At 43.9% G+C, this 20,291-nt stretch overlaps 1 protein-coding gene across 1 annotated transcript in view; it reads left to right on the top strand.

The window, feature by feature from the left end:
* Positions 1 to 20,291, top strand: part of antxr1c (ANTXR cell adhesion molecule 1c) — an 83,819-nt gene that overhangs the window by 36,666 nt on the left and 26,862 nt on the right. Inside the window, exons 2-11 of the mRNA XM_080789561.1 lie at positions 4,627 to 4,698; positions 7,887 to 7,958; positions 9,319 to 9,400; positions 9,657 to 9,687; positions 9,851 to 9,924; positions 10,439 to 10,507; positions 13,071 to 13,151; positions 14,992 to 15,052; positions 16,805 to 16,903; positions 17,986 to 18,055. Of these exons, the coding sequence (XP_080645687.1) occupies positions 4,627 to 4,698; positions 7,887 to 7,958; positions 9,319 to 9,400; positions 9,657 to 9,687; positions 9,851 to 9,924; positions 10,439 to 10,507; positions 13,071 to 13,151; positions 14,992 to 15,052; positions 16,805 to 16,903; positions 17,986 to 18,055 (711 nt within the window). The remainder of the gene's footprint in view (positions 1 to 4,626; positions 4,699 to 7,886; positions 7,959 to 9,318; positions 9,401 to 9,656; positions 9,688 to 9,850; positions 9,925 to 10,438; positions 10,508 to 13,070; positions 13,152 to 14,991; positions 15,053 to 16,804; positions 16,904 to 17,985; positions 18,056 to 20,291) is intronic.

Raw genomic sequence — 20,291 nt, 5'->3', positions numbered from 1 at the left:
CGGTTTTCGAGTTACGTTGCATTACAACCGTACGCACGCACGCAGAGACACACGCACGCAGAGACACACGCGCGCACACGCAGAGACGTGGCACATTTATAGTAGGATTCAAAAATGTTTTTCAAAATAGTAAAAAAAAAAAAAGGCAAAGAAGTCAAATGACAAAAATAGAGCCCTACATCTAATCCATCAAAGAGCTCTGATTCCAATGACATCAACATCAAAAGAGACGATACTTTTGTACGTTTTATTGCTTATTCAAGACAGTTGACAGATGGTGCTGAATTATCCTATTATAAGTTTTTTGTTTTCCTTAAAAACTGCCCAAAGTGTAGCCTAGTACAGTGCAAAACGGAGTGAGAAAAGTGCCGTTGTTGCACCAGCTGTTAAATCCCCAGGAATAAAACTTTGCTCAGTGCTGTGTGGTCCCAATTCCCAAGGAGTAACATGTTTTGGGGGGGAACACTTGTTTTGTTAACTTTCATCATTTTTATCCCACGATGTTGTAACCCATTTTCTTTCACCCAGTGTCAATTACCTATTGTAATCCCATGGGCTCTATACTCCCTCTGCCAACCTGGGGAGAGCAACGGACTACATCACCTCATGTTTCCTTCAATACATGACCTGACAAGCCAATTCATTTCCACCGGTAAATGGGAGAACATGCGTTCTCATACACACATATCAAACGCATTGTCTGTGTTCTGTCTGTGTTTTAATGGCCACCACAATGCAATTCCAATGGGAGTCACATGGTTTGACCAAAACAATTGTGTTTGATGGGGGGGGGGGGGGGGGGGGGGCAGGAATCACCAATCAAACGCGAATGTTTGGTCAAACCATGTGACTTTCATTGGAAAAGCATTGAGGCTGATTGATTGATTGAAGTATCTATTAACAGTTTGAATTACAGTACATTTCAAGCACAACTCAATACAAAATCTGTTAACTGTGAGTGGACGACACCATAAACTAGCATTACACTTGTTTACAAGAGGGTCCACCGTTTTCAATTCATCATTGAATTGGCGGCCATCAAACACAGAACACAGCATGTGCGTTTGATGTGTGTGTACGAGGCCTAATGAGTTACCTCAGTCAGTCGGTTCGCTCGTTTTCCCCCATATGTGTCATCATGTCTCTGGCTAGCTCGTTATAGCTAACGATCACCACCACACACATAATGAAGGCATGTGTGCACACACGCACACGCACACACACATGCACGTGCACACGCACACACACACACACACACACACGCACACACACACACACACACACACACACACACACACACACACACACACACACATAAATCTGCCTCTCTCACAACCGTGGAGACATGATTCTACTGTGTAAATGACTCACGTGAGACAGACATGCGCGCGATCCATCATCTCCCCCAGCGGAAATGAATGCATGCAGAAGGGCCATTAGGGACGACAGCAGCCGTGAGGTGCAGTCTTTTCATTTACGTCCAGTTTTATGACGCCCCCCCCCCCCCCCCCCCCATGGGGCGAGGAGGGGGGAGGGGGGCCGACCGGCATCTATTTCCTCAGCCCTCCGGGACAAGAGTAGGAGGTGCTACACCCCACCCCCACCCCCACCCCCCCAAGTCACACCACCAGAACCTCCTGTGCTTTAATCTCCGGGCCCCCCCGTTTAGTCTGTCTGGGTCCTTAACCCATTCTGACCTGAGATCAGATCCATACGAGGTTTCCACTGGACACACGCTGGTCTGATGAACCCATTCTGACCTGAGATCAGATTCTAAAAAATGTCAGTCGTTCTTCGATTTTTCAAAAATAGCAGAGCTACAAGCTCGTAGCGCGCCACTCGGTGGCGCGCTATGAGCTTGTAGATCTGCTATTTTTCAATAGCTAAAGCATAACATGATGCTAACACCAAAATGGGTTCCCGTTCAGAATGGGTTAAAGGGGACATTTCACCGCTGTAAGAAACTCCAGTCACAGATTCGATTACAGTTGAAATGTGCACCAGAAACATAATGAAGGTCTGTGTGTTTGACTATATAGGGTTTGACTGGATTCCTATACAATGCCCATAATGCTTTAGTGCACTTCCCCTGCTTGTGGAGAGGGGGGGGGGGGGGGGTGCTACATAGTCCAGGAAAAAAAGTGAGACCACATTTTCATGATAGGTCTTTGGTCATGAACATGGCGTCATGATTAAAATATCTAAAAACACATATTACACACATGAAAAAAAAAAACAGGAAAGTATTTCTTGTGTCCTAAACACCGTTAAAATAAATAAGCTCTGGTTGCAAAAGGTGTGAAGTGGACCTTTAATGAAGAGCGCCGGTCAAATTGATTTGTGGTTGCTTTGTACTGTATAGTGTTGATTTTGACAGCAGATTTCGTTTTAGTCATAGGTCTTTGGAATAAAAATTGAATTTAGTTTAGTCATCTGGAATGTCTTAGTGTTAGTCCAGTCTTAGTCGACTAATTGTCATAAGATTTTAGTCGACTAAATCTGCAGTTGATGAAGAAATGGGTTGGGAACCATGACTGCAAGTACACAAAGAAAATAAAAATCTGAATCCTCAGTTTTCATTTAACTTCCAACAGAGTGTAGGCTACAACATGTAACCGAGGGTCCATTCGGTTACATTTGCACCCGTCTATTGAGTTACAAATGGTTAAATGGAACAATGTTGGTTGCTTATCCATCATCTGAAAATGCAACATATATTATCCCTGCCGTTAAAACAAAAGCACACACTTTAATCACTTGAGGCCTATAAAAGTGTGAAAAGCAAAGAAACATCATTATTTTGTTCTGAAGATCTTGGCTTGTTGAATCCCCCCCCCCCCCCCCCCCCCCAGCTTAACTTTACTGCGGGCTCATTAAGTTGGGAGGCGTGTAATGACTTTGGTCCTTGTGTGTGTTTGGCAAAAAAATGCAGGACTAAGTGTTTTCCTGTTGCACCACACTATACTAAAGAAGACTGCATGGTAGCCCAGCTGCAGTAATTTACTAATAATATACTAACATGTACCATGTTGAGGTGGTCGTGGATGTATATGATTGGACACAGCATCCTGTGTTTGTTCGTGCTGAAAAATCGCAAATGCCCAGAAAGTTAATGCCACCTGTAATGCCCAGAAGGTTATTATAATGCCCCATATTCAATGCCCAGAAAAGTTAACGCCCCACTATTACTACTGCAAAACGTAATGATCCATTCATAGCTATAGCCAGAGCCAGTGAGGATGCCTTTTCTTTTCTGTGTCGCCTTATAGCTTTAAACCATTATTTTTAAACTTTAGCTGTTGATAAATAACAGATGTACAAGCTCGTAGCGCGGCACACGTGTGCAAATCTTAGTTTGAAATTGAATATAGTATTCTTCCGTTTCACTTATTTTAATTCTCGTCACAGTCACAGACTCTGCCTGTCTAGCTCTTGTATTTCTTTGTTATGTTCTAGTTGTTTTGGTTCTATGTTGTCTTCCCCAGGTGTTTCTCATGTGTAATCACTAATCAGCCCTCCTGTGTATATTAGTCTTGTTCCCCAGTCAGTCCTTGTCCAGTCATTGTTTGGTGTCACTCCTTGTTCAGTTCAGTGTTTGTGTTGTTTTCCCAGTTATTTTATAATAAATCACCCATCTTGAACTCTGTCTGCTTGCTGTCCTGCATTTGGGTCCTCACCACACCCCCGGATCGTGACAATTCTTTACTTATTGCAAATGCAAATGTAATAGTTAATGCCCTAATGAAAATCTAAAGCCCAATGCTTTTCGGTATAAAAGAAACATGAAACATCATCTCCATGAAAAGAATGGAATGAACGCCCGACACCCCCAAGAGAAAGCAAAAGTTGGACGTTTTACTCCAATGATGAGACGTTCTACTGATGAGCTGCAGTAGTTTACACGCCACTAGGTGGCGCTGTGAAACGCTAACCGCCCTACAGTGTTCAGTACGTTGTTTTTATACATACAAAATAAATAATGTAGATAGATCTTTATTGTCATTGTAACAAGTACAGCAAAATCAAAATGGCCAACCGATCAGTGCATCATCAAACCAAAAACATAAAAACTATGAAAACGAATACAACAAGAACACACACATAACCGTTCTTCATGTTATTGCACAAATCCCTATTGCACTTATGATATATTGCACAGTACACACGTAACATGCAGCTGTTATTGCACAAACCCCAATTGTATTTAAAAACAACACAATAAAACATGTATTTCAGCAACGAATAGTTTCTTTATTATTATTATTTTTCTTAATATATTTTTTATCCCACGATTTAGTAACCCATTTTTCACCCCTGTGTCAATTATCTAATGTGATCCTGGGCTCTACACACCCTCGGCCAACCTAGTCCCCATATATTTCTTAGCAGCATTTAATGTGGCTACCGCTGTGGTATATAAGCTGTTACTGAGTCTGCTGGTCCCTGACTTGAGCACGATATATGTTGGCAAAATAGTTGCGTAAATAGCTTTCATTTCTGTGTGGACAATGTGAACATTTTGGAATATGTTATAAAATGTTTTGCCAGTACGTGCATGCCCAATTAGGAAGGTTAAATGTGTTTAAATTAATATGTACGTTATTATTTTTTTCATCCGTCTTTCAGGTCTGGCAGTGTGAAGAACCACTGGGATGAAATCTACTACTTTGTGGAGCTCCTAGCAGAGAAGTTCAAGAGGTAAGAAGACACACATTTGAACAAACATGTTGAACCGTTCGTTAGAACATGTTAGTTAGAAGTTAGAACATGCTAGTTAGAAGTTAGAACATGTTAGTTAGAAGTTAGAACATGTTAGTTAGAAGTGAGAACATGTTTGTGGAGAACCTAGCAGAGAAGTTCAAGACAAACATTTGAACAAACATGTTGAACCGTCTCACTGAATCCTTGGACTATTCTTTAAAGCTCCATCGTGGGGAATTCTTCTTTCTGAAGGTAAATACACATTAGTAATGTCCACGGAGCCCTGGGATGCCCTTAAAGAGAAAGCCAGGCCCGGCGCACATCACTCACCCCGGTCACAAACGGCATATCCTCTGTCCCTGGAGCCACATGCTAGCACAGATGCTAACTCGCTCACAGCTCTGCACCGCATGCATCCATGTGACCTGCTATACTGTAAACCGTTGGCTGCCGCTGCGCCTCCCTCGAAGGAAAACGGAAGCAACGTCAAAAATGTTCATATTTGGCTGGGCTTCTTCGGTGACATTGGATTTTGAGAAAACAACACAAACCTCTAGAGTCCATTTCACCTGTATGCGATAAATGATTTGCACAGACATCTTATTCATTTATCTATGTACCTTCCAAGACAAATTATTCAAGCTCCAAATCAGCGCACAATCTCAGTTTGCTAACAGTCTGCCAAAAAGAACCATGATCCTACAGTAACTGCACCTCGCGATAACTAGATTATGCAGTATAGGTCGGAGTGGCTTATTGTCGGTATCGACCGAGAGCGGGGGCGTCTCGGCCCATTTTCAAAGCGCTGGACCCCTGGGAGATGGATTGTTGGGGTGGAGCGTAAAGGCTCACACATACTCCAGTTTGTAGGTGATAAAAAAAAGGAAAAAAAAATCTACAAATGTCTTCTAAATCAGGTCAGTTTTCTGAAAAAACTATGTTTCTATGTCATAGGTTCTCAAACTATTTAATGTCAAGGAGCCCCAGAATTATATGTAATTGGCCACCGACCCCCATCTGAAAATTACGTTGTTCCAGGGAACTCCCAGAAGCAAAGATTTGAGTTAAAAACGTTCGCTCTGAAAGAATATATTCAAACATTTGGGCCACATTTTCACGATTAAAAATAAATAAATAGCTAAAGCATAACATAATGCTTAAAACACCAAAAGCGGTTCCCACCCAGAAGGGGTTAAGTGGAAGCATTTGACAACCGTATTGGGAGACTATCTCGAACCGAACCAACTATTTTACCATTATACCTAAACCTTCTGGAACGTATCATAGAACAATAATAATTTCTCTATAAACATGTACTTCTCCTACTGGAAATTGAACCAATCAATTACCATTGCTATTCTTCACATTACCATTACAGATGTCATAACACCGCAACAATCAATCAAACCTCTTTTTTTTTTTTTTTTTTTTGCCAAAGTACTCCATCAGCTTTATGTTTATGGCGAGAACGATGATAAATTCATTCACACATTAAAAATCTAATGGAGTAATTACAAAAATCGAATCGACTCCCGACAGCAATGACAAACATATTATCCAGGAAACATTCGCCGGGCTAGATTCATGTCCACCAGATGGCATGGATCTGAAGTGACGCGGACAGTATATCGTTTCGTTTATAAAGCCACGGCAGCCACCTGCGCTTTCATGACACAAAGTCCATGTGGAGAATCCAGCCCGTCTTTAAAGTCGTCGTTTTCCGTACAAACAACCCGTGAGCTTCAAACGGCACGGATCAACAACAACAACCCTGCTCGGCAAACAATGTGACACGTGTGCGTGGCGTGTGTGGCGTGCGTGCGTGCCTTCAAGCGTGAATCTGTGTGCTCGCTTGTTTTCAAAAATACATTGTGTGCATGCATATCATGTGCATGAACACGCGTGCGCACACATGCAGCATTAATCCCATGTCTTTGAAGTGAATGTGTTTCATTATTTTTGCCTGCATTCAAATCATTTTTAATTTTCACCAGAAGAACGCTGACACTTCATTTGTTTTTGGTTGTCCTCACCTAAAGCATGGCTGTGATATATCAAGTGGTTTATCCCAATTAGACCTGAGACCAGATTCTACAAAAAATTATTCCAAATCCCGACAAAAAAACAGTGAAAGAATATATATTAAGAAAATTGCAACACATTTTCACAACTTTTCAAAAATAGCAGCAAGTGCCGCGCTACGAGCTTGTAGATCTTCATTTTTTTTCAACAGCTATACAGTATAAAATAATGGTTAAAAGTGGTTGAAAGCTATACGCGACACAGATGCGGCGTTCCCCGTCCTAAGTGGTTTATAGTCACTGTCAAAGCTGACTGGGGGACAACATGGCTGCCAAAACCTCAAACCTCTCGAGTCAACACGTCTCTGTGACTCACCACCGTCTTGCTGGATTTATTTATGGACCGTGTGTGTCTGCATGTGTGTCTGTGTACACAAAACAACATGACATAGAAGAGTAGAGCAGCTTTACAATGACAATTCCAATACATAAACTAGTAAAATACGCACATCACTATTAGTGGAGGTGTTTGGGTGCAAAAGTGACATCAGGAAAAGAGAAGAGCTAGCACACTCATCTGCTCCAAAAGTGTATTATTGACGATGTTTCGAGCCAAGACTCTTCATGTGGTCAAACTGGAGTTTGACCAGATACATTACAATACATGAAACATGTAACTCTTGCTCTTTATACCCCTTGAGCCCCTGCATGCAACATCCATATTCTGGGTATAGGAACATTAGCCAAACATAGCAGGCGCAACATGTTGAAATTTGGGGCCCTGCTGTATATCTTGCCTTCCTTACCCCCTAAACGTTTCTGCCATTTATACTATTTTGAAAAAGATTTGAAAATAAATAGTCCATCTACAAGCTCACAATGATCGGCTATTTTCACAATTTTAAAATACTTGAAGTATAGATGGAAAAAAAGTCGGAGTATTGGTTCACCAACCTATGAACCTCCCTCCTCTCCTCCTCTTCCTCCTCCTCCCCTATTATTTCATATCTATGCGGAGAACACTGCAGGCGTTATTGGTTGTTGCGTAATACAAGGTGGTTCACTCCCACTCCTATGCCTATTTTTTGCTGTTTCTAGACCTTTTTGTGATGGTTGACCAGGCAGTCTGGTGTATATAATGTTGTTGTTCTTGCTTTGTTTCAGCCCCATGCTGAGGATGTCCTTCATTACATTCAGCTCCAGAGCATCGACCATCATGAAGCTGACAGAGAACAGGTAAGCCATGCCTCCCAGCATCCACCATCATGGGCAGCAATCAGCAATCAAACACAAATGTTTGGTCAAACCACGTGACTCCCATTGGAAAAGCATTGAGGCCATTTAAGTAGGCCTACAAGCATGCAACGCGGCGCAAAGTGATGCGCTGTGAGCTTGCACGTGTGCTATTTTTGAATACGTAGCTAACGTGAAAATCTAAAATGACACCTTTCCCGGTTTTAATGGCACAAAGGCAAACATAGTCAAATCCTGAACGTTAAAATTAAACACACTATAGACCGGTGCCCGGCTGTAGAGCACCGAGTCGGTAACGATGGAAGTTGGAGATCCATCCAATACCTGTTGTACCCGTGTAAAAAAAAAACGAAACCATTAGCAATGAGCATTTTACTGTGTAAGGAAGGACCTCTAGTTTTGAGTCTGACAAATTTAACCAAACAGCCAGTCAGCGTTGACACTGAGCTGGCGTTCCTGTTGCGGGTTTTGTGCGACATTCCGCTGACAATGTGCAAGTTTGGACTAACGCCTCCGTAGCGCCCGTGACATTCACATGATCTGACCAGAAAACCCACTTCCTCTGCAGGCTCTGCAGAACCACACAGAGCTATATAGTGGGCAAAGAAATGCATGTTCTTGTGCTGGGCCGTGGCTCAGCGGTCCATGCAGGCACCTTGGCCGGTAGTCCAAGTCTGGCTGTCTGGGTTTGACTCCCGAACCCTTTACTGAATGTCACCCCCCCCCCCCCCCCCCCCCATATCTCTCCCCCATTTCCTGTCAGCCTACTGTCTGTCCCTCTAAAAAAATATACATACAGTATATTTAAGATAAAGGCGAAAGCTGTCCCTCTGTAGCAGTGTTGATGTCGTCGCCTAATGCTATGACAAAAAAGAAAGTTCGTCGACTACCTTTTTTCACTGACGAAAACTAAATGGAAACGAAATGGAAACTAAGCTATGACGACTAAAACCATTTAGTTTCATCAGCAAATACAAACGAGACTGCAATGTTAGGAAGGGACTATAGTGGACAAGAGACCCAGTATAAGTGATTTTACACTTGGTTGCATGCTGAAAATAGCCGATCTACAACCTCACAACGCGTCGCGCTGCGACGTTACGATGACGTCGCTCGGCAGAAATGTCTCACGACGCAATGCAATGTGATCAATATCACAGCCAGTATTACATAATCTGCCAGTCACTCAACGAGGTGAATAGTAACTCATGCAGGCAGGGTCTGCTGCGCGCCTGCGCCCCCAGAGGTTTTCATTAATCACTACTACTTGTATTGTTTCCTTCGGCATGTTGCCTTCTGTATATATATTCCCTGTCAACACGTGTTTCCCTTTGCCCTGCAGGGTGGATATCAGGAAGGGGCTCAACGCTCTGAAAAGAGAGATCCCAGGAGGGGACACCTTCATGAACCTGGGACTGGAGAGGGTAGGCCTTTAATCTCCATCCATCAACGGTCCATTCTGTTATAGGACTCCATTATTAAATGGCCATATTCATACAGTATATGCACTGTAAAAATATATATCTCCTTGAATCGACGCTATAAGTATTGGGTGTGTATGTTTTGTGCGTTCATTTATTTATAATTAATTTATAAATAATTCAGATATTCAAATCTAAAACCACACATGTATTTCATATAAGCCTCCGAACTAAACCTTTTTCCCTCTATACTTTGAAGGCAAACGAGCAGATCCATCGCGAGAACTTTGGTGAGAATGCGTAAAAGTACACATGACACCATAATGTCAGACAGTCAGAGCTTAATTTTATCTGTGGTCGAGATGAATACAGTATGTTGAGGTATACGCTCTCTGTGCGTGTGTGTGTGTGTGTGTGTGTGTGTGTGCGTGCGCGTGCGTGCGTCTCTCTCAGGCACGGCCAGTGTGATCATTGCGCTGACGGACGGCGAGCTGCAGGACCACCAGCTCATCACGGCACAACAGGAGGTGAGCAACGCTGACCCACGCTGTGGTCAAGTTGGCGTCACGTTTATAGAGCGTATAGCACGTGGGTTTTCTGGACCCACTGAAAAATCGGCCGTTCATTTTTTTTCCCATCGAGAGTCACCAAAAATATCAATTATTTTAAACCCATTTCGGACTGAGGCCGCGATTCTACAAATTCTACTTCTAAGACAGTTTTCTGAAGAACAAAAAAATTATGTTTCTATATCAGTGGTTCTCAAACTATTACATGTCAAGGACCCACAGAATGATCTGCATTTGGCCATGGAGCCCCATCTGAAAAGAATTATGTTGTTCCACTTCCAGGGACCCCTCCCGGAAGTAAAGATTTGAGCTAAAAAAACGTTCGCTCTGAAATACTTTATATTCAAAGATTTGTGCCGCATTCTTCAAAAATAGCAGATCTACAAGCTTGTATCGCAAATCACTCGGTGTCGACTATAGTTGCTTAAAGCCCTAGTGTTCAAGTGTGGTTATGCATCTTCTCCTCCAACAGGCAGAGAGGGCCAGGTCACTGGGAGCCATCGTCTACTGTGTCGGCGTCAAGGACTTCAACGAGACCCAGGTAACGTTGGTGTACTCGTCATTCTGACCTGAGGTCAGATTCTAAAAATGTCTTCTACATCCTGACAGTTTTCATTCTGACCTGAGGTCAGATTCTAAAAAAAATGTCTTCTATGTCAGTCGCTCTTGGATTTTTCAAAAATAGCAGACCTACAAGCTCGTAGCGCGCCACTCGGTGGCGCTCTATGAGCTTGTAGATCTGCTATTTTTCAATAGCTAAAGCATAACATAGTGCTAACACCAAAATGGGTTCCCACCCAGAATGGGTTAATGGTGCGTTTTACTGAAGTCTCGCTATGCATCTGAACACACACTAGTAGACAGAGGTTCTATATGTAATACACATCATGGGGCCTCAGTCCCAATGGCGGCTCTCCTACATAGACTTCTATCCTGTGTTAGAGTGAACAAAAAGGGGAGCTGTACCGAACAAAAACTAGATGTTTGACAATTCTCTCTGATCTGCAGTGTTTTCAGTGTCAGCTTTTGGTACCACCTCAGTTCACTCAGGATCGTTGACGTCGGATCGTCGGCGATACCAAAAAAAGTAACAATGAGTAATAGGACTCATGGAACAGGATATCTCCTGTTTCTGTAAGCGCGAGGAAGTACACGATGAACTATAGTTCATATACCCTGGACATTACGAACAAGTACATCCCCTGGACATTATGCTATAGTATGTCACAGGGACATTACCCCCAATCCGACCCTCGACGCTGAGTGCCAAGCAGGGAGGCAGACTTTTTTTTATAGTCTTTCGGTATGACCCCGGCCAGGGGGGAATCGAACCTCAACCTCCCCAATAATGCAAAGGCGAACTATTATAGACTCCCTGTATAACCACAAGGCCACTGAGCTGCATGGTTACCAATTACTGCACCATGTTCTTCCATGTAATGGAAAACCACACGACGCGGGTAGACGCAGGGTTGCCGTGGTAGCATGCAGTGGAAAAGAAAAGGCCCATTAGCCCATTCTGGGCGGGAACCCCTCTTTTGGTGTTTTAAGCATTATGTTATACTATTGAAAAATAGCAGACCTACAAGCTCGTAAGCGCGGCAAAATGTTTGAGGGCCGCTGACATAGAAACATGCGGTTTCTCAGAGAACTCGTAGAATCGTCCTCAGGTCTAAATGGGTTAGACCATCATGTACTATTGATTGGCACTGAGGTTTTTTTACTGTACACGTAAATCCACAGAAACGGTTTCAGTGAAATACTACACATGTACATACACAAGCCTCTGGGAGAGAGTACCCGAATACCTAAATGTCTTCTGGCCACACTACACACAGCATGTTAATGGATATCCGGTGACCCGGCTGCACCGTTTTGCTAACCCATAATTCAAATGTTCCTGCATGGAAAAACCAAATCCAGAAACTCCGTATAAGTTGCCCCCCCATGGGGGTTTTCTGTGGCTTCCCTTTTTTTTCGTGCCAGACTGGACAGGGGAAACGGCCTTAGTTTGAGTAATCAGGAGTATAGGCCCTAATGTCCATTTCATCTTTCATCTTCGCCAATTAAAACGTTTAGGACTACTGAGGCCAGATTCTACTAAATGTCTTGTAAAATCATGAAAAACCATATGTTTCATATGTCAGTGGTTCTCAAACTATTTCATGCCAAGGAGCCCCAGAATTATATGTATTTGGTCACCAACCCCCATCTGAATATATGTTGTTCCAGAGACCCCCCCGGAAGCAAAGCTTTCAGTTAAAAATCGTTCACTCATGTGAAAGAATATGTATTCAAAGATTTGCGCACATTATAACGATAAAAAAAAAAAAAGTAAATCTACAAGCTCTGTACCTAGGTGCTACTTCCCATAGACACCCCATTCATCCAAACAGAAAAGTCCTCTCTAATTATATTAAACAATGTCAAAAGCACCAACATTGCAGCTGTATAGGGAAAGCTTGAGGGAAAGCTTCCCCCCTTGAGGGAAAGCTCCGAACCACCTATAAGCTGGCTCCTTTCCAGGCGAAGAAGAAGCAGCGACTCTACTCCGAGTCTCTCTCGTGTGACTTGAATTGAATTGAATTGATTACTTTATTGAAAAAAATATTTCAAAAGGATAAAATTCACAAGAAAGCTGTTAGGCTTGTTTCCATTGTGGTCCTCTTGGGGAAAGGGGAAGGGGAGCAACAGACAAACGGTACAATACAGACAAAAACAGGCAAAAAACAAACAAAACAAAAACACAAGAAACGGGACAAAATGCATATAAACTAACCAATAAAACTGGATTTATTTTCTTATTTTCCCCTTACTTTTTTATTTTCTTTTTTAATTTATGCCTTTTATCTATTCTACACTATATTTACATGTTTTCGGCCAACCATCTTTTTAATGTGGATTTAAAAATATCAAAGTAACTGGTCACCTTGAGGCTGGAAGGCAAGCCATTCCACTGAACTGCTGAGTACAGGAATGATGTTTTTCCCATATTGTTATTCCGCTATTTGTCATTGTCTTTGCATATACGTACCATACATAATCAAACCCTTGTCTTGTCTCTCTCTCCGTCCCTCCTTAACATGTGTTTCTCTCCTCTACAGCTGGCCACCATCGCCGACACCATCGAGCACGTCTTCCCCGTGATGGGAGGTTTCCACGCTCTCCAGGGCGTCATCGACGCGGTAAATAAAAACTCCGGACCGTCCGTGGCAGGAAACAGACCTGGCATTCTCTTCTAGAGCAGTGGTTCTCTTGACGTTTTTTTAGGACTAGGACCCCTAGGGGCTATATTTTACGTGTCTTAAGTACCAGGTCTTATTCCCTAACTTGAGTAAACTAGTAAGTAAAAAGACCTGGAGGCGTGGTCAATGCCATTTGGCTATTCTGAGTGGCCAAAGATCATTGACCACGCCTCCAGGTCTTTAGTTTACTCAAGTTAGGGAATAAGACCTGGTACTTAAGACACACAAAATACAGCCCTACTAGTTTGCAATGCGTCTCCTGGAAGCCCCTCCAAGGACCCCCAGGAACTCCCCTCACAGAACAGTAGTTCTGTGTTCTGTGTGGGAGAGCCATATAGGCTATAGGAGTTAAAGTTATCTGTAGTTAAATATTATTGCTGTACCCTTCTGTAAAACCTTCTGTATAAAACCCTTCCATGCTTCCTTTATCTTGCATTTGAAAGGATTCATAGGAGCTCCCATTCATCATGCATGCATCTCTTAACTCATTTAGGCCTGACGTTGATAAAAAAAGGCTTCTAAATCCTAAAAAAAATCTGGAAAACCTATGTTTCTATGTCAGTGGGGCTCAACCTTTTTCATGTCAAGGACCCCCAGAATGATCTCTTTGGGGCCATAGACCCCCAACTCAAAATATGTAGTTCCAGGGACCCTCCAGAAGCAAATATTTTAGTTAAAAATGTTCGCTCTGAAATATATATTCAATGGTTTGCGACACATTTTAACGGATTTTAATAGCAGACCACCGAGTGGTGCGCTATGAACTTGTAGATCTGCTGTTTCTCAATAGCTAAAGTATAACAGAATGCTTGAAACACCAAAAGGTGCTCCTGCACCAAAATGGGTTAAGCATCTGATATTGTATCCATTTGTACTGTACGAGTCTAGCTTACAACAACCAGTTACTGTATCAGACCGTTCCTTGTGCAGTCCTGAAGTCAACGAAGTGAGCACAAACTAGATGAAAACAATTCCTTCTTCTTGGGAAGCAACAGCTGAACTTTAAAACAAAGGATATAGAGAGGGAAGCTCTGTATTTCTCAGAGCGCTTATATTTGATCCACTGTCTGTAAGACACTGTTTCCCCAAACACAGCGCAAACTGACACGTTGTGCGCTTGTAGATCTGCTATTTTTCCACTATAGGTTTAGTCCAAACTCGCTTTTGGGTTTTTGACCTGAAATGTTTGGTACAGTAAAGCACTAGCTGTAAGGTAAGGTATAGGCTCGGAGCTTGCAGATTTATGAGCTGCTGCCCACACTTTCCTAGAAGTTGTCAAAGTAAAACAGAGACCCAGAGAATAATGTTCTCTCTCTGCTGGCGGACAGATCGACCAGCCGGTTTCACAGTACATGCGTTCAGAGAGAGGAAACCGTACATGGCCATTGATTTGTGCGTGCCATATGGAAAAGTATACGCTTTCATATATAGCGAATACAAAAGCAGTAGGATGGTGTAAAACCCTAAACGTTTTAGCTCAATCTCGAGGACCCAAACTAGTGACTAAATCTTCATTTTTCTTTTTCAAATCTTTGAATTTGTTGTGAGTCATTTAGATTCTCAGGGCGGGTGAAATTATAATTTAAAAACGAAATATATGAAATGAAAGAAAAACACACACAAATTGGTTCCGGCCTGCTGTTTGGGAAACAGTAGTATTTCCCATTACAATTCGCAAGAGTCACAGAGGACTCTGTCAGATGATCCAGCACGAGGGCTGTTTGACATGCGATGCTGCAATCATGACTTCATCCATTATCTTTTCCCATTTTCTCTTCAGATCATCAAAAAGTCCTGCATTGAGATTTTGGCGGCTGAGCCTGGCAGTGTGTGTGCAGGAGGTGGGTAACGCACGCACGTATGCACGCACACACACACACACGCACGCACGCACGCACGCACGCACGCACGCACGCACGCACGCACATACACACGCACATACACGAATGGACCCATCTGCACCGTTCAGATCAATTCTTGGGAGAGTGCAGTGCTCCATTTCATTACTCTCTCTCCCAGTGACTAATCCCAGACAGGAAGACGACCGTATATGGATGACAGGAGGAGCGTCCCCATGGAAAACCCCATGGGGATTGGTGGATACTGTGGTGGGGATAATGGGTCCTCTAAATGGTCTCTTTAAATTGAATGGCTCAGCAAATGGAAAGGACCAATTTGGGGGGATTATTTTTGGTATCGCACGCACGCACGCATGCATGCACGCACGCACCCACACACAGACACACACACACACACACACACACACACACACACACACACACACACACACAGAGAGAGAGAGAGGGTGATTAATGTTAATTAAAGTGGAAGTGAAGTGACGCATTCTTGACAATGCCCTTTACAACGCGTCAGACAACATCGTGTTTATTATTCGCCAGTCCAATACTAATATCACTTGCGTGTATATTTAGTCTCGTCCCTCTCAGCATTCGATTTTTTTTACCCCCATATTTGCATACTGGGCCCTGGTTGGTTATAGCCTCATGGTTTCAGACGAATCTAATTGGCTCGTCACCATTCCGGCCGTGAAGTCCTCCCACAATTGAGAGGGGGTCAGACTTAATCTGCCTGGGGACAGGGCTGGACTGGGACAAAAATTCGGCCCGGTCATTTTCGCGTGAATTTGGCCCAGACCGGCCCACCACAACCAGCGCGCAGATAGCAGAAACTCTACCGCCCACTCCGTCGAGGCACACACAAATAAAACAAGCCCTAATACGACCACTTTTACAGAACAACATAAATGATACAAACCAACAGACAACTACACAACCCTTGGTAGAGGGTTTATTTGTCACTCACTGATACAGGTACAGTGACATTATCATGATGGTACTGGCAGAATGGCAGCACGCCTGGATGGCAGCACACCCTTTCCTGGTGGCCTGCCGCCTATTATTAAGGTTTTTTTTTTTGCTTTTTTTTTCATCATGGCGGCCCCCTACGGTCGCGGCCCACCGGGAATATGCCCGGTACGTCCTGTGTCCAGTCCAGCCCTGCCTGGGGAAATATGCATCGCAAAGGCAGATGAAGGCTGGCTATATGCAAGGGTAGAGCCAGGGACGTGCAGAGACCGTTGCGCTGCGACGCGTTGAGAGCTTGTAGATCAGCTATTTTCGGGGCGCAACCCAGCACTCTTTATCTGCCGGAGATGCGGTTGTACGACTAAACGACTAGACTTGTTCCTAAACAAATTAGTTCAATGCAAAATTCTGCGTTCAAGTTCAGGAGACTTTGGGAGGAGAAAAAAAAAACAATTCCCCTGAACGCTGCCTTCCGGTATGGCATGGAAAGGAGAGGAGCGGCATTTGCATTTCTTCCGCCATAGTAAATGCTGCATTTGTGGTCTGGAGGAGAGGGCAGTTGTTTTACAGACTGGTAAAAAGGGCAAAGGGGCTGAAGCCCCCTTTGATGTCAATGTGTGCACGTCCCTGGGTATAGAGCTGCCAAAAACGAGCAGTAAAACCACCGTCTCTCTCATTCATTAGTGGCACCGGGGTTGCAGGCTCGTTCGTATAGCATCTTGCGAAGTGTCGACACTTTACGTAACGTAATGTGTTTGTGTTCCACAGAGTCGTTCCAGGTGGTGGTGAGAGGCAACGGCTTCCTCCACGCCAGGAACATCGACCAGGTCCTCTGCAGCTTCAAAGTCAACGACACCATCACCATCAGTGAGTAATACAGTGGCTGAAGGCAGAAATTGTAGTTCTTGGGTCGGCCATTTTAACCCATTCTGACCGGGAACCCATTTTGGTGTTATCATCATGTTATGCTTTAGCTATTGAAAAGTAGCAGATCTACAAGCTCATAGCACGCCACCGAGTGGCGCTACGAGCTTGTAGGTCTGCTATTTTTGAAAGAATCGAAGAACGACTGACATTTTTAGAATCTGATCTCAGGTCAGAATGGGTTGATAAGACCAGTGTGTGTCCAGTGGAAAACCTCGTATGAATCTGATCTCAGGTCAGAATGGGTTAAAGCCACGTCGCCCTGCGGCGCGTCGTGAGCTTGTAGGTCGGCTGTTCTCAGCATGCAACCAAGTGTAAAAGGGCTTATACTGGATCTCTTGTCCACTAGTCCCGTCCTAACATTTTAGTCTAGTTCATATTTGTTGACGAAATTGTCATTGTATCTAGTCTTCGTTTTAGTCATCGTAGCTTAGTTTTCGTCAGGGGAAAAGGGTAGTCAACGGAAAAAAAATTGTCATAGTATTAAAGGGGGTGTCAGTGATTTCAGTCAAAAACCCTTAGGTTTCGTTTTTGCCTTGGGACACAAGCTTTCATCCAATCAGGATAGAGAACAAAAACGAAACCTAAGGTTTTTGGGGACAGGGAGGAACTCCTTATATGGTCAGCACACTCTATAGTAGAGAGGATTATCACAACAAAACAAAATAATAAGTGATATTTGAATTAAGTGAAATCACTGACTCTACCTTTAATCGACAAAATCAACGCTGGTTTAGAGTCGTTTTCCCGGTCGCTACGAGCACCAATACTGATTGTTATGTAAGCCAGGATGGCAAACAGTATAGTAGAACATCTCATCAACAACCGGTTGAAACAAGCGTTCAGAATAGGAAAAAAAGAAGCAAGCTGTTACGAATTGACTTTGTGGGCAAAGAATTGGAACATGAAATCTCAGCAAAGTACATTGATGCACATGGCTACAACACATGCAATGATACGTGTTTAAACGGTGTGTTTGGAGAGCAGCGTCTGTATATCTCAAAGTGTTTTCTCCTCTCTGTCAGATGAAAAGCCAGCAGGAATAGAAGACACATTCTTACTGTGTCCGGCTCCTGTCATCGACGAAATAGGAAAGTAAGTACTACCCTGCCTGCATCTCCTTGGTATTTTTACACTTTGAGCACACAGCTAAGTCCGCCGGGTTCATTTCCCCATATCTCTCACAGCCCCTTTGTGCACTCTGACCTCGAGGATACTAGTGCACGGTACAGTACACAAGCCCCCAGTAGGGCTATCCGACGTTGAAGCTGCCGTCTACCTACTGGCGAAATGTGGAACTGCAGCACTTTCATGGAGGTGGACGGACGTTCATGACGTCACGTGCGTAAGCCCGGACCTCAAAATTGAGGTCCGGGGCTAAAGGCTAGGCTAAACTTCCGCTTGCTCGAGCCATTGAGTTATAATTGTACTTCCGGCAGTCTTACGGGTGCTTCAAAACGCCACTGAGCAACTTCCACTTAAATGAATAGCGGTGTGGGGGGGGGGGGGGGGGGGGGGGGGGTGTCTCGGAGCACGTTCTCCGGCCTCAGAAACATACTGTAAACGCACAAACGCTTGTTTTACCATACTTGTAAAAGCAGTATCCCCTAATAAGCCCAAAGCCGAGAGAGTAGCCGATCCACAAGCTCACGCAGTTGAGTCACCAGCTCAGTAAGGTAGAGTATGAATCAGGCATCCAGTACGGTAACGCCAACCCCAAAACCTAAATCTATCTAACCTCTGCTCCCCACAAGTATAGTAAAACACGCGCACACACACACACACACACACACACACACACACACACACACACACACACACACGCACGCACGCACGCAGCAAAAGAGAAGCCTGCCATACATTAGCTGGTTTTATGAGCCATATCCAAGCCCACATTCCTCTGCTGTAGAACTTATATATATATACAGTACTGTACGGTACAGTACGTGGCTTAGAGAGGAAGATTAACCCTTCCAGGCGATACGACCAGTTGTGGGAAAAGTACTCAATTGTTTTACTTAAAGGTCCGCTGACATGCCCCGAAATTAATATGGGTGGTACAGCACATCACGTGGTCTGACTGAAAACAGTTTGAAACAGTTTGAAACGGGGCTACGGCGCTAGCAACAAGTGGCTATAGGTCAGGCTAGCGTTTTTGACGGTACATTTAGCGTCATATTGGCTATAAATGTAATTGAAAAAAATTATTTTTTCGCCAGAAATGCTTAGTTTGAATGCAATTGAGGTTGGCGTGCGGTTTTTTAGGGGAACTGCAGCACAAGCGCAAATTTTGGACTGGAGTCCCATGTTCCCCCGGTCGCCAACACCCCTGTCTGCCCGCTCTGAGACCTCTCAGCCCCGCAGCGCGACAGTCGCGACTACGGCCGGTCTGCTGTTGTCTGGCCGCTGTGAGAGCAGCGCGACTACTGTTCTTTTCCCCTCTCAGCCGCAGGCTGACATGTACACCCTCGCTCTCACTCTGTAATACCGTAGTTAGTTACCACAACATTGTTCAAGTGAACTATAGTGTGTTTATGTTTGTATTCATTGTAATAATAAATATCGCTATGCCGAGGCATAGTCTTGCGGACGAGATCATGAGCCTCTACGGGGGACTGGGCATGTGTGTACACACACAGCATAGCAACTTATGCTACTATTTTGGTGTCACATTTAGCTTGAATACTGGGTGAAAGTCTCATTCAAAAAATTAATTTTTCGCAACATTGTTCAGGTGAACTGTGTGTTTATGCTTGTTCATTGTAATAATCAATATCGCTATGATTATTTTATTTATCGCCGCGTCGCTCCGCATGACAACATACAGTCTAGCCCGTCTACGCACACACACACACACACACACACACACACACGCAATGGCACGGAATCTGCCTCGGGCGTCTGTAGCTCTCTTCCCCGCTGTCATGCACTATAGCCGTGTGTGTGTGTGCGTACACACATGCCCAGTTCAATGCGGGGACCTGACCAGAGACTATACGTCCGTCCGTCCGTCCGTCCGTCCGTGTGTGTGCAGCCTGCATCTGAGACGGGCTAGACTGTATGTTGTCATGCGGAGCGACGCGGCGATAAATAAAATAATCATAGCGATATTGATTATTACAATGAACAAGCATAAACACACAGTTCACCTGAACAATGTTGCGAAAAATTAATTTTTTGAATGAGACTTTCACCCAGTATTCAAGCTAAATGTGACACCAAAATAGTAGCATAAGTTGCTATGCTACCACGGCCACCAAGCCCGGCGAGCCCGCATAGAAGTCGTTGGGGAAAGCTTTCGCCAGTCTGACGTCAGAATCATGATAGCATT

The sequence above is a fragment of the Protomyctophum bolini genome (assembly GCF_963924005.1).
Source record: "Protomyctophum bolini genome assembly, chromosome: 18".
In the NCBI taxonomy this organism is placed as follows: domain Eukaryota; kingdom Metazoa; phylum Chordata; class Actinopteri; order Myctophiformes; family Myctophidae; genus Protomyctophum; species Protomyctophum bolini.
Note: the sequence above shows the minus strand (reverse complement) of the source record. Positions and strands in the feature narration are given on the sequence as shown.